At 39.8% G+C, this 14,489-nt stretch overlaps 2 protein-coding genes across 2 annotated transcripts; both read right to left on the bottom strand.

Annotated features, from left to right (window-relative positions):
* Positions 1–590: 590 nt before the first annotated feature.
* AGP19 (arabinogalactan protein 19) lies at positions 591–2,650 on the bottom strand. Its single transcript, XM_077355581.1, has 2 exons — positions 1,971–2,650; positions 591–850 (listed from the first exon to the last, which is right to left on the bottom strand). Exons 1-2 carry the CDS (start codon positions 2,592–2,594, stop codon positions 755–757), a joined length of 720 nt encoding a protein of 239 aa, XP_077211696.1. The 5' UTR covers positions 2,595–2,650; the 3' UTR covers positions 591–754.
* Positions 2,651–5,908: 3,258 nt separating this feature from the next.
* Positions 5,909–13,289, bottom strand: LOC143892736 (tRNA(adenine(34)) deaminase, chloroplastic-like). Its single transcript, XM_077397588.1, has 4 exons — positions 9,154–13,289; positions 8,963–9,050; positions 7,198–7,325; positions 5,909–6,318 (listed from the first exon to the last, which is right to left on the bottom strand). Exons 1-4 carry the CDS (start codon positions 12,786–12,788, stop codon positions 6,048–6,050), a joined length of 4,122 nt encoding a protein of 1,373 aa, XP_077253703.1. The 5' UTR covers positions 12,789–13,289; the 3' UTR covers positions 5,909–6,047.
* Between the last annotated feature and the right edge of the window lie 1,200 nt (positions 13,290–14,489).

Genomic DNA, 14,489 nt, shown 5'->3' with positions numbered 1-14,489 from the left:
GGGAGATCTAGTAGGCAGACTGAATGCAAAATGAGGTTTGGAATCCTGAAATCATGCACTGCTAGTCTGCTACTATGTTACATTGCATTCTTCTCAATGTCCAATTGATTTACACTTCTGTAGCTATGTGGTACTTTTCAAAAAGTACAGTGGGACCTATTTCTGAGTATGATCCAAACCGTTCACTTGTTGGGTCACAATGTAGATAGGCTGTACATAGAGAGAATGCACATTACGTTGTGGCCCAACAAATGAATGGGCCCAACAAATGGATCCAAACCGTTCACTTGTTTGGATCATCCTGTAGCCCAACAAAGGAACTGTTTCGAACTTTGGATCATCCTATGGAGTGGGCCCCACTGTACTTTTGAAAAGTACTGGACTTCACACACACACACCATATATCCCATTTCCCCTTGGTCATTAATTCAGTCGATCTAGTTAGATGCTACATAGTTGCATGCTTCTATGCTACAGATGAGCATTTGTTTTTTGGACGCTGGCAGATTTCATTAATAAGAGGGCGACTGAGTAAGTAGTAAGTACACCCGAAGGAAAAACATTAGAGACCAAAAATTACAAATGAGCAGTTTAAACCCAAATGCTTTTAGTTTTTCTATTTATTTTCTCAGTTTTCAAATTGGCTGAGTTCATGAAATTGAACTGAAACAAGCTCCTCCATCCAATACTTATAAATAAAGAAATAAAGAAAAAAAGAAAAGAAAAAACCTTTTGCACTACGAGGCAAGAAACTCTAGCCCATGACTCCCAATAGGACAAAACCAGCTAACCCAGTTGTCACCCATGTTCCAAATAGCCTTCTATTCTTGTAAATTGATGTCCCTCCATTCTGCAGTTAAAGAAAGAAAGAAAAGAGTCACAGAACAAGAATAGGATTATTCAAATGGAAATGATATTTCCACCCACTTTTCAGCATTTCTACCCTTTCATCTGTCTTTTCTTTTTTCTTTTTTTTCTGGAAATGATTTTATTTTCGTGAAAAATCAAATAAAATGGGTGGAAATGCTAGGAAAGGGGGTGGAAATATCATTTTATTCACACAAGATACACTACATAATCAATTGATCTCGTGATCTGGACCACTTCATTATTGTAATTTTATACACTACATACCATGCTTCCTACTTGTAACATGCCAATGGGGCCTACATTGACCGATATGAGCTGTTAATGTGGTGGGATCCACTTTGAATTGGCATTAGGCATTAGCCTAAAAATCAATCATTTTTTCTATATCTTCAGTGGCTCTTTCGGTCATTTAATCAGAGCCATTGCATATTTATTTTTCTATTTTTTTTGTTTTATAGACCTTGATCGGATAATTAGGATCACTCAATCATAATAATTGTTGGGCACTGAACTATCTAAGTTGAGATCTACCATACGAATGGCTTACATCAATCACAGTCGGCCTCATACGTACAATAGAAACTAGGGAGAATGATAATACGGAATTTTATATGATGTAAGCTCGTATGGTTTAGTATTTTTTTTCAGAATGTACTGTACAGCCCACACCATAGGATGATCCAAACCGTCCATTGATAGGCCACAATGCAAATAGGTTGTGGTCAAAATATTATTTCCTTAAGATGATCCTAGCCCTCCTATCTATAGTGCTTTCCATAATATGCAGTTCTTCTATTGATCAAAGGGGTACGATCACAACATATTTACGTTGTGGTCCATGAAATGGACTGTTCGATTATTCTAAGGTGTGGGGCCGTACAGTACTTTGTGAAAAAATACTAGACTCCGCGGGCGTACACCATATAGAATCTCTGATAAGGACCATCGGAGAAGGCATTTCACAGGTGGTCTGTCGCAGGCCAGACCAGCAGATTTTGTCATCATTCACGAGGTGGCTGGTCTGACATGTGACAGACCATCTGCAAAATGCCTTATGCGATGGTCCCTAGCAAATCCCATACGATAATGACTAATGGTACCTTATCTGTTTGTGGCCCTGGAGCCGTTAAATCGTCTATGGTTGGAGGGGAAGGGGGCACCGGTGGGCTAGCCACAACCGGTGCCGGTGCAGGAGCAGGATGATGACAATGATGATGATGATGATGATTCTTTCTCTTTCTCTTGCACTTCGGACGGGCCGGTGCTGGTGCCTCCACTGGAGATGGCGCCGGTGTAGGTGCCTCCACCGGAGATGGCGAAGACACCGGTGCGGAAACCGGAGGCACCATAGCCGGAGCTGGCACTGGAGTTTCAATCGAGGGTGTAGGTACGGGTGGGGCTACCACCGGTGATGGCGGTATTGCCGGTGGAGGAGTTGGGGGCGAAGTTGGGGGTGGGGGCAATGCCGGTGGTGGCGAGGAAGGCGCCGGCGGGGGAGTTTGTGTGGGTGTGGGTGGAATTTGAGGAGGTGGGCTTGAAGATGGAGTCAATGTGGGAGGTGGTGATAATACGGGGGTGGCGGCGGGGGTGGCACTTACCGGCGGTGGTGCAATTCCGGCAGGTGGTATAGAAGGTGGCGATGCCGGTGCCTGGGCATTTGCAATATCGGTCAGAATGGTGAGGAAGGCTATAGTGGAGGCCCATTGCACCCACGATGCGCCCATGATGTGAAGGTGAGGGAACAGTAGAGAGGTAATTGAGTTGTGAAGGGAGAGCTGTGGTGTTCATGTAGGTGGAGGTTACTTGGATTATAATTCTAGTTTATATAGGTAAGGGTAAAATGGTCATTTTGGCTTGTAATTTTCATGAGGTAATTGCTCATGGGATGATACCGAGATGATACCCAAATTGTTTGTTGAAGTGTTATATTGGCCCCTTTTTTACTCAGGGCAGCCCCTCTAGTGTGTTTATGACTACTTTTTTACCCGAGATGGGGCTGTCCCATGTAAAAAGTGGGACGACTGTATCATCATTTCCCATTGTTTAAATGAGGATATTAGGAGGGGAGTCAAATCGATGGGGTTGTTGGAAGTTGGAAGTTATGAATAGTAATTCTTGGTTTCTAACAACAACCATGTAGATGCGTTCAATTGTAAAAGGTATGAACAGATCATTGGTATGCTGTCACAATCTCTAACAATGAGAAATTACACCATTCTTCCTGAAATACCCTTCTGCATGCTCCTAAAGCCACAGTAAGTAAAGTCTACAGATATTGGCACTAGTAAGTGTTCATATTTGCACAAACTCTTCTCGTCTTTTGCTATTTAAACAGTAGTAAGAACCATTCCAAAAAAGCATGGTAAAAGCTAATTAAAAATAAAAATAAAAGATAATCTGAGTTTGTGCAATTATTAAAACAGGGAAGTCTAATATCAATAGTCTATTTTTTTACATTTTTATATCAGAATTGAGTTCTGTTTGCTTTCTTTTAAAATTGAATATAAGATATATATGAGCATGCATTTGCTGCGCTCTCGAGCACAGAAATAGGGTGGGGCCACATTTTGGGTGGGATCCAAAGCATTCATTTGATGGGCCCTTTCATGGCTAGGGTGTCCACCAAAAATCAGCTCCATTGGATCACCTTAGGGTGTCCATTTGTGGGGCAAAAATGGACAGCAAAAAAAAAGAAAAAAAGAGAAGATAATTTACAGCAAAGGAGACTTTATTTTGGAGAGTCATGGCTCCTCTCGAATCGAGCCGCTAGGAGGTCCGGTTGCCTCGAATCAACCATTCCCCCCTCTAATTCTCTTTTATTTTGTTTATTTCCGTTACGCTCGAGCGCAACCCTTTTCTCATATATTGGTACTTTATTTAGTGATATTTTAAGATCTTTAAATTTTATAGATTCTAGTTTGAAATTAGAACATTCTTTTTTAAATAAATATGTATGGCATACCCCATCCTACCGCATACCGAATTAAGCATTATAGCTCGTATCCGTATCCGGAACGAACAATGTTCCAAGTAATATTATTTTGGATCTAATATCAAAAGGTGACACCATGATCACATGCATTTATGCAAACACCACACATCTTGTACTTCTTTTTGGAAATTGTGATAACCTCAGGTTAAATAGGAAATGACAAGGTGAGTTAGTGCAAATATCAAAACCTGGAAGTGCCAATATCAGTTGCATATATCTATCAGCCTATATAGCAGAATGGAAAACGGCAGATTTTTATGGTTTTTGTTTTGCACTAATGTGTACAACCTGTCTGTTCACTGACATCTGTTGGGACAAATTGGTATCGTGGAGAAACAAATGGTGGAGATATAAATAATCAAAGTAAGAATCAGAGAAAATTAGAAAGACGATTAGAAGGGAAAGGAAAGTAGGTAGGGCGAGACAAAGCTTTCTCTTAAAGACTTTAATTTCCCCACTTATGCAGGTGGCTACTATGGAAATAAGTCCCGAGAATACAATGCCTACACTAAGAACAAGGTCTGCACCCCAAGTTCAAAGCAACCGCTATGCCTTGGAAAAACAAAGAAAAAATAGAGAAAAAAAAAAAACTTCTATCTTTAAAAATGAGATCCCAAGCCTTCTTTTATAGGAGATGAAAAGACATGGAGGCATCCTTTCAAATGAAAAACACCCTTCATTTAAAATAGCACCTTTCCATAACACAGACGTCTTTTGATTTGAAATACCTTTCTGCACAAAAGTAGTGTTCCTTTGTAAAGGGCAGTGATATTTTCCGTTCCTTTGTAAAGGGCAGTGATATTTTCCGCCCCTCCGATGGATATTCCCCCCCCCCCCCCCCCCCCACCCTTTAACAGTTTTCGTTAACTTTTATGAAGGGGTAGAGAAGCAACCGTTGACTCCAAAAGCATAAAACTTAACGATTTTTGTTAAAGAGGGGGGGGGGGTGGGGGAGGGGGGAGAGGGCGGGAATATCACTCACCCTTTGTAAAATCTCATTTTTCTATTTTACAAAATAAAATACTCAACTCAACTCAACTCAACAAAGCCTTTGTCCCAAACTAGTTGGGGTCGGCTAAATGAATCCTTTAGAAAAATTTCATCAAGAAGGTGAAAGAAATCTACCCAGTTCTAATCCTGGTTCTAGTTGGGTTCTTCTACATGGATCATTTTCTTCCATTCTATCCTATCCAAGGTCATGGTCTCTGTTATGTTCCTAGCTCTCTCTCTCTCTCTCTCTCTCTCTCTCTCTCTCTCTCTCTCTACATTGCTACCCCAACCATCTCTCTCTCTCTCTCTCTACATTGCTACCCCAACCATCTCTCTCTCTCCTTCTACAACCGGCACTACCACTGCCACCCCTGTGTCTCCTGCCATTGTGCTGAAAACCGGCAGATTCAAAGCTTCAGGTTCTGCTAGATGAGAGCAAGTGGATTTGTTCAAAAAAGGCCGAACTTTGAATAAAATCAGTGCTCTATTAACATTTTTTTTCCATTTTCACTTAACCCAAAGTCTTTCTTCATGGCATTTTCCTTGTATTTCAAAAGCTATTGTTTGTATGCCCTTTTGCTTTGAGACAACTCAAATGATTTATCAGGGAACATAATCTCTCGTCCCTCTCTCTCTCTCTCTCTCTCTCTCTCTCTCTCTCTCATGGTAACAACACCCAAACAAACTTGTTGGGTCTTCTCACGGTAGTGGCAAGAGCTGTTTTGCACCCTACCTTGCAGTTTGTAATATTGCAAGCTAGAAATTTTCTACTGCATAGTAAAGCAATATGTAATTCCGCGGGGGGGGGGGGAGGGGGGGGGGAAGAAGGCATGCTTTGCATGCAATAGCATATGAGAAGCAAATATCTGTTTGAACAGCAAAAGATTTGGGGTATTGATAGTGTTTCTAAATTGAAACTTCAGAAACGGTTCTTTTAAGGAGTTGTTCGATCAAGAACTGAGATTAATTTGAGTCTAGGTTGTAGGTTGTTTTTAGGAAAATGTTTATCTTATTTCTTGATCTAACAACTCCTTAAGAGAACCACTTAACAATAAATGCCTAGAAATTCAACTTTTTGCAAGCCCTTGATCTAAAGAAATCATCCTGACATATATTGGTACAAATTTCAAGGGACCAAATATCCCTTGGTTGAAAAGAGAGAATTTTACAGCTTATATGACCCATATTCCAACAGCTACAAGCAGAACATAATGGTGAAAATATGGCGCATCTTAGTGAAGAATTTTGTTGGGTTGGTTGAAACCGGGAGGCATGAAGGTGATGGGTGGTCCTGTTTTTTGTTCTTCCTTCTCCTCAGCTGGAAGAACTGTTGCATTGCATCTGAACACTCAGTTGCCAGGATCCCGCGTCGGATTGTTATCTTGGGATGGAATGGGTGGATTGGGCCTGCCGTCCGATCCGACAGATCTGAACCATTCCTTCCTTCCTCCCCACTAGGAAAGAGACTGCAAAACAACAAGAAGTCATGTGAATCTTTTTTGTCTAAAATCTATAAATTTCAACCTGAACTTTTTTTAATAGCAAATGATGATTACTGATAAAGAGTGATCAGTTGATAGAAAATGAATCTAGGGAACAGAGACTAATTTGCCATTAAAACAAAACACTCCCTTATTAATTATAATGACGAAAAAGAATGCTCTCATTCTAGCAAAGTTCATGAACAAGATTATTTAGCAAATATGATTCGAGGCAACAGAAGCATCATGCTATTATAATTAATGGGCACTACAGAGCTCCATTCAACATTAAAAAAAATTGGCAAGCTAGGTCATTACGAATTTCGAACATTTTTAGTGATTTTTATTAATTTTTGGGTAAAGTTTAAGTAGGCGTTAAAAAAAAGTTTAAGTAGGCTTTGGTAAACCCAATGAAAAGAAAATGACAAATGTGGATAGTATTTTTAGGTTAGAACATGGAGTCTTTCTAATTTGAAGGCTTTCAAGTGACCAAGTGGTATATTTGGGTTGGGACTAATAACTTATGATAGAAGGAAAGTGTCATTCGCAAGCAAATAGTCTAATTTGAGAAATTATACAGCTTTAGAAGTTGTAATCAAATCTATTGTTGTTTTATCTTACTCTAGCATTTTTTACGAAGAAATTTGAATTATTTTATCAGGTTTTATACTTCTGGTGAATTCTTATAGTTTACTTGCATCATACGCCACACGGAGAAGGCAATGTGATTACATAGAAACCAATTTCTCATCCAGTTATTGAGGGGAGCTGACTTGCAGTTGCCTTTAGACATACAAAGATGAAGAAATAGAAAAGAAAAAAGAATGATTCTGAAAATAAGCACTCATTATGTGTGTTGCGTACCTAACCCAGCTGCCATCAGCTCCAAGAAGCTTATTGGGAGCTCCCCATACCACAGCGTCTATTCTAGCTTGTAGAATTGCCCCGGCGCACATTGGACATGGTTCCAGAGTCACATAAAGTGTTGTTCCCTGGAAAATATCAACAGAAGAAAGTTACGAAGGAAAAAGATAGAGAATCATATAAACAGAAACCATTTCACATGGAACTCCTTAGTCTCCATGTCTTAGAGATATAGACCGCAGCAATTCATATCATTGTAACTTTATGCTCAGCATGATTCCCAAGCTAAGAAATGTAGGTTTCAGTAAGGGATATGTCTGATTACAGCTCGATCATTTGCCAGGTACAGTTATTAAACAGGTATGATCCAAAGGAGCTGTACAACAACATTGTTTTTTGAAAGATAAGTAATAACTATACAACAATATTGGGCTGATCATTTCTGGTTCGCCAAAGAAAAAGTTCCAGCAAAAAAAGAAGAAGGCATAGATCATGCTGTACAGATCTGTAGGGAATTTAACCGGGTAGAACTCACCTCTAAAAGCTAGCTATTAGAGAGAGGGTGCCCATTCCCTTATAACCCATCCCCATCTATTCACTTTACCGATGTGGGACTATTTCCTTTTGCGTGGAACCCCAACAAGATCAAAATTTCTAGGTCACAATTATGGGAAAGTTACCACTACGGAGCACAGCAAAAATGCAGAACAAAAGATGCGGGTTTGATACCACTTCAGTCCCCAAACAAACAATAAATTAAAAACAAGTGCCGGAAGAACCCGAATAACAAGAGAGTAGCAGGTGAAAAGTTGGGATGTAAAATGGTACCGCACCATCCCCCCGCCCCTCCAAAAAAGAAAAGAAGAGAAAAAAAAAATGTGCCTATGCACACCTAAAAGTAAAAGTTCAATTTAAAAGTTAATAGTTTCAATCCACATAAATAAACAGTGCATGTAATACTAAAACAACAACTCATAATCCCTCTATTCCTCAGTTAAACTAGCAAAAAGTAATTTTGCAACAAAAGATTAAACAGTATTAATTGTAGAGAATTGCCTCAAGGCTGTCTCATTGCCTATCTTTTACATATTTCGTCGTCATTCGGAGACAACTAGATACATTATATTGGGAAAACCTTCAACTGTGTCTCTACATTTTCAACAGTATCTTTACGTAGGGGTTGGGCCTGTAGCTCAATGGTTGAGGCTTTGTTTCTCAACCTTGAGGTTGATGGTTCGATCCCAGCTTACCTACCAAAAAAAAAAAAAACAGTATCGTTTGCATTATCATCATGCGTTTCTTGCAAGACACTTTTGACCATTTAATAGAGACTGACTTTAAGAAGCATGCTGATGGTGTTTCTTAGCTCTCCATTGTTGTGACCATAGGACACACTGGCACAGAATAAATAACACTTTGGAATATAATCGAGATTTCTAGATCTAATTGAAAGCAAACTATTTTAAAATAAAGTTAAGGTCACGCTCCGTTTTTATGCTCCTTTTCCAATATTTTCGAAAAGATGCCGGTTCTTTCATGATTTCCCATGTTTCTCATATGCACATAGGCAAATATGCACACAGACTAAATATAATTTTATTTTAACCACCAATAGTAGGCATGAAGTGCATCAAATTATCACTAAGAAAGAAATGGAGCCTCACAAAACAAGAAATGCATATAATTCTGACTCAATAATACTGCAATTGTGCAAAAATGAGGGAAAAAAGAAAGAAAGTGACAAAAAAGAAATGAAAAGAAATACCGCAAGGCGCCATGTCCGAAGAAGGTTCGAAGCATCCCGTATACAAATCATTTCGGCATGTGCAGTAGAATCTCTTAATTCTTCCACCCTGCAACAGATAAATAACCCCTAGTAAATAAAAATGTTCAATCTGAGTGGAGCAAAAGGAAACTGCAATTGATGAAGATCAAGCTCGTAATGATTTTACTAACAGATTGCAGCCTCGTGCAATAATTTTTCCTCCTTGTACTAGAACAGCACCAACTGGAACCTCCCAAGTATCAGCAGCTTTCTTCGCTTCTAACAGTGCTTCCCTCATAAACATTTCATCAATCTTTCTCTGCTCATTTTCAAGTTTAAATGCTTCTTCCCACTCATCAAATCTTTCTTTCACGACTTGGTTACTCCGTTTAAGTTTCCTCTGCGTCAATTCGCCATCCTTCTTCTCAGTTCCACTGGTTTTAGTCGTTTTATCTATAGGTTCCTCATGCAGTTCTGTGAAGCCACTTCCAGGTACTTGAACTTTCCCGCTTTCTGATATTTCTCCTTTGTCAATAACTGTGGTTAAGCGATTAGCAAACGATGTTGAACTACCAACTGATGGCAATGACGAACCTACTATTACTACACTAGAAGGAATGACTTGTCTTCTCTTTTCATCTTCAATCCAACCGACGTTTTCTTCTCCGTGTGACAAAGGACTTCTGAATTTTGAACCGCTTTCTAAGGTGCCCATTGAGGTTGAAGTACTAACCTCAAGCTGTGTTATTTTGTCCCGGAGACTTGTCCCTTCAGAAGCCTCTTGGCTCTGAGCTGGGGTCGTCTTTGGATGGGTTAGATCGACAGATTTTTTGATCAGCAATGGTTCTTTTGGGATGCCTCGTCTTCCCTTCTTGACATTCTCATCACCGTAATCATCTGGCACATGATCAGAAAACCAATCCTCACTGGTTAAAGATTCATGTGATGAACTCTTTGCACCCCAACCCTTCCTAAACATATCCCCAATGTAACTCCACAAGGACCTGCCAGATCTCCTGACAAGGGCATTACCATCATTTGAAGGACTAGTTGGCTCCGCCAATTTGACATTGGACGAGCCCCTCTCCGCTGCTCCTCTCCCAGAAGGTTCTTGAGAAGACGGGCCCACGACATCCCACATTTTATCTGAGGGTCCCTTTGTCCCAGTTCCTGGAGAAGATTGACTTGAACCATGTTCCTTGACCTGGAATTCCTCAGATATATATTGACTCAAATTATGTTGTATGTATTTCTCATCTTTGGATGCCACTGTGGCATCCAGTATACTTTGCTGTGAAGTGGAATTTGTTTCAGAAGATGTCCTAGCCTTCTGAATTTCAGAAGTATGTCTAGATTCCATAGTCAAATCTTCCGAAGTTGATATGTCCTGTCGTACTTTGTCCACAAACTCTCCAACAAATTCAGTGGAGGACGTATCTAAACGATTGGCAGAACCTAAAGCATCATCATTGACTACGAGCTCAGAATGCTGCTCACATATCTCATCTCTTCCAGTTCTATCATTTACATCATGGAGGTGTGTGTATAAAGTGTTAGAGACACCCTCTTTTGTTTCATATGCAGTTGGTTCTAGTTCAATAGTTGAACCACGGGCTGCCGTTTGAGATTGTGAAGGTGTCACCATCACACGTAAAGTTCTCTCCTCCTCATTTGAAGAACAGATTTGGAGCTTTCTTGCTTCTGAATGCGGCACTGGCATTGATTTTGCCTCACGGTCTTTCATTTTTATATTTAATACCCCCTGCGAACTGAAGGCCCTTTCAGTATCACTCTGGTAGGATTCCAATCGTTTGGTAAGCCTTTCAGACTCTTTACTCGACCCAAGTCGTCCAACAAATCGTTCCTCTTTTATGTTATGATGTTCTCTTGCTTCCTGAACTTTATTCACAACTGAAGTTAAATTCTCTTCTCGGTAATTCTCTTCTTGGTCATTGATTCTCGTTTCGAAAAGTTTTTGGGAACTGCTGGCCCTTTCAGCACCACGCAAGTGAATCTCTGATATAGTGGTAAGCTTTTGAGACTCATTTCTTGATTCAGTTTGCCTAAAAAGTTGTTGATCGGTTTGGGTTCGTTGCGCACTTGCCTCCTGAACCAAATTCGTATTCGAAGTTGAATCTTGTTGCCTATCATCCAGCGTCGTTCTTAAATGCTTCCGGGAACTGGTGGTCCTTTCAATGTCACTATTGCTGATCTTCGACACTTGTTGGGATTGTTTTCTTGATTCGGTTTGTCCGATAACTGGTTGATCACTTTTGCTAAATTGTCTGCTTCCTTCTGCAACCAAATTCACATCTGAAGTTGTATTCTCTTTCCTGTATTTCAGTTGAGTGTTGACTAGTTTTTGGTTACTAGATGCCCTTTCAGTATTATCCTCACAAATCACAGATATATTCATAAGATTTTGGGACTCGTGCCTTGATTCTGTTAGTCCAACAACTTTTTGGTCTCTCTGAGTAAAGTTTTCTCTTGTTCCATGAAACAAATTCACAGATGAAGTTGAATTTTCCTCTCTGTCCTTCATTCTCATTTTGGACAGCATTTGAGAAGTGGATGCCCTTTGGGTATCACTGTCAGAGAACTCTAATGGTTCAGTTAGATTCTCGGGTTCTTTCATTGAAGCCCATTCGCTATCACTCACCATTATATCTGATTTTAATCTATTATTCCGTCCCATGGATTCTTCATTAACCCTGTCCACTGTAGCATTTATCTTTTTCAAACTTTCTCCGCAGTGCTTATCATCTTCATATCTCTGAAACTGTTCAAATTTACCCTCAAAAGCATCAACTCTACCCTGTCTTGAATAATTCTTATAATCATTGGAGGATTCCCCAATAACTTTTCTGTGATTAATGTGAAGATCATCTTCTGAATTCACCATAAGCCATGCATCTTTTTTACCAGGAAACCTTCTATCGGCCTTTGAGATCAGATCCACAGAGGTCTCAATATCTCCCCCTGATGAAACTGAATAGTATGATGAGCTAGACCCATTTTTTCTTCCCACAAGAATGTCTTCCCTCAAAGAATCGTCCCTTCTAGTCCCCCTATATCTCTCCACAGACTTAATCCCGACTCCACTCTTCGAACTGCTTCGAAAAGAATCCAATTCAGCGCACTCCTCTTCTTTACTTGAATGGTCATTGAGTCTTCCTTTCTTCTCTATTTTACAAATACCTTGTCTGCAAATGTCAGCTGTTCGCAAACTCTCCCCTCCCAATTTACTATTTCTCACTCTGACACAATCCTCCCGTTTCGAAGTAATTCCCAAAGAATCCAATTCAACATACTTTTCTTTTCTTGAATGGTCATTGAGTCTACCTTTCTTCTCTATTTTACGAACACCTTGTTTACAAATGTCAGTATTTATCAAACTCTCCCCTGACAGCTTACCATTTCTTTCTCTGATACAATCACCACCAATATCAGTCAACAAACTGAGCATCTCATGAACATTCCCTTCATGACCCAAATCTGATTTGCATCTCTCCCAACGCAGACAAGCAACCCTCCTCTCTTTCTGAGGGCATAAAACAAGGCAAGCCCGATCAGGTTCGCCGACACCCAAAAACCGACAATACCCATTTGCAGACAAGATCATCCTTTTAGAAGCTGACCAGTGTATCAGAGTGGACTGTCTCAACGCATATAAAAGCCTAGGGTTCATAGTAACCCCATGGATGGAAAATTCACCCCAAGATGAACAAGAACTATGTAGCCTTGCATTTAACAAACAAAATTCACTGAAAGATGAAGACCCTTTGTTTCTATAAGCTATGCTGGAGCTTATATAAGTATCTATCATTTTGATTTTTGTAAATGGGTTCTGTTTCAGGTACCCAGATCACACATCCATTAAACAAAGGGATGAAACTTGATTAAGAGAAGAAGAGTAAAACCCATTAAAAGAAGAAGACCCTTTTTTCACATAGGCTATGTGGTGGAGCTTATTAAAGTATTGATAATGTTGGTTTTCTATTCATGGGTTTTGAGTACATGGGTTTTGTTTCAGAACCCAACATCACCCATCAATTCAAGAAAAGGAAGGAAAAGGAGATCAAAGAAAAGACAGAAAGAAGCTTACCTTTTGAGATGAGAGATGGGTTTGAACTTTGGAGTTAGGTTGCATTGAAGATTGTAAAGATATTAAAGGGGAATAATGGATAAAATTGTATCATGGTGAAACTGGAGAATTGGCTGAACAGAAAGTATATGAATTTATGTAGGCTGAAAAATGATGGGTTTGTGAGCAGACACACAAAGGAAGGAAACTGAAAAAGAAAAAGAAAAAACAAAGAGTTGCGTGCGTGGATTTGGTTTGTTTTGGCAGCTGTGGTCAACTTTTGATGACCTCGGGTTGAGTCCATTCTGTGGCTAGCTCATGGTGTACTCGGTTTGGACGGCTAGGATCATTTGAATGGTGCGACTTTAGTCACAATCCACTCCCATCGAACAATTCTAACCCTCTGATAAGAGAATGTTCAAATGGGCGACTGGAAAATAAAGAATCAACGGTCGATATTCACGATGAAAAATCAGAGGATTAGAATTATCCTATGTGGGTGGAGTTTGATTCGTGGCCTATTCATAGCAAGGCCGAATTGATAAATGCTTTGGATTATTGAAAAACTTGCCCCACTTGTACTCTATTGGCACTTATTTTTTTATATTTTTCTCTGCAAAACACATGTGCATGTCCACTGTATAAGGACATTTTATTTTTATATGCCGTGCACGTGAATTCCAGTATTTTTTTAAAAGTAATGTGAGCCCAGTTCGTAGGATGATCCAAACTGTGGGCCACAGCATAAATAGGTTGTAACCCTTAACTCGTCCACATTGGATGATCCTAGACATCCAATCTATAGAAGGACTGGAAATTATAGAAACCTCCTATAGATGATGGTAAGGATCATCCAATGCAGACATTTAAGGGTTACAGTGGCCTAACAAATGGACGATTGCAAAAAAATCAGGGAAAGGGCGCCCTCATTGGTCAAAACCCACCCTCATTGGCCAAAACCTTTGGGTCAAAACCCAAAGGTTTTGACCAATGAGGCGCCCTTTCCCTAGTTTTTTGCAAGGGCTCCTGTGAGTCTAGCATTCCTCAAAAGAAAGTCGCTTTTACACTTTTCCCTCAAAGATACTTATCGAACCCAACTTCAGCCTAAATCAACGATCAGATTCATTGAATCGAACGACAACCAATAAGTCAGGTTAAAATTAAATGCTTTTGAGAAGATCTTGATTAGATCATCCTAGGCCCTTGATCTATTAAAGCTTAGTTCAGGGTTTTTGCTAAGAAAATTTAAATATTTGATTTTTGTAGTCCATCACACCCACAAGATAGTATTGATTCTAATGAAGAGGCACTGGACTATCTATAATTACTGCCCGTCTTTTGCCATTGGGGTTGTCCTATCTGTCATTACTGCCCCTCTTCTGCTATTGGCTACCAATATCCATCCTATTAGAGCATGTTTAGGCAAGGGGTGATATAGGTGTC

Source organism: Tasmannia lanceolata, unplaced genomic scaffold, assembly GCF_043159265.1.
Source record: "Tasmannia lanceolata isolate RefF3 unplaced genomic scaffold, GAP_Taslan_0.1 ptg000015l, whole genome shotgun sequence".
NCBI classification, from domain to species: Eukaryota; Viridiplantae; Streptophyta; class Magnoliopsida; order Canellales; family Winteraceae; genus Tasmannia; species Tasmannia lanceolata.
Note: the sequence above shows the minus strand (reverse complement) of the source record. Positions and strands in the feature narration are given on the sequence as shown.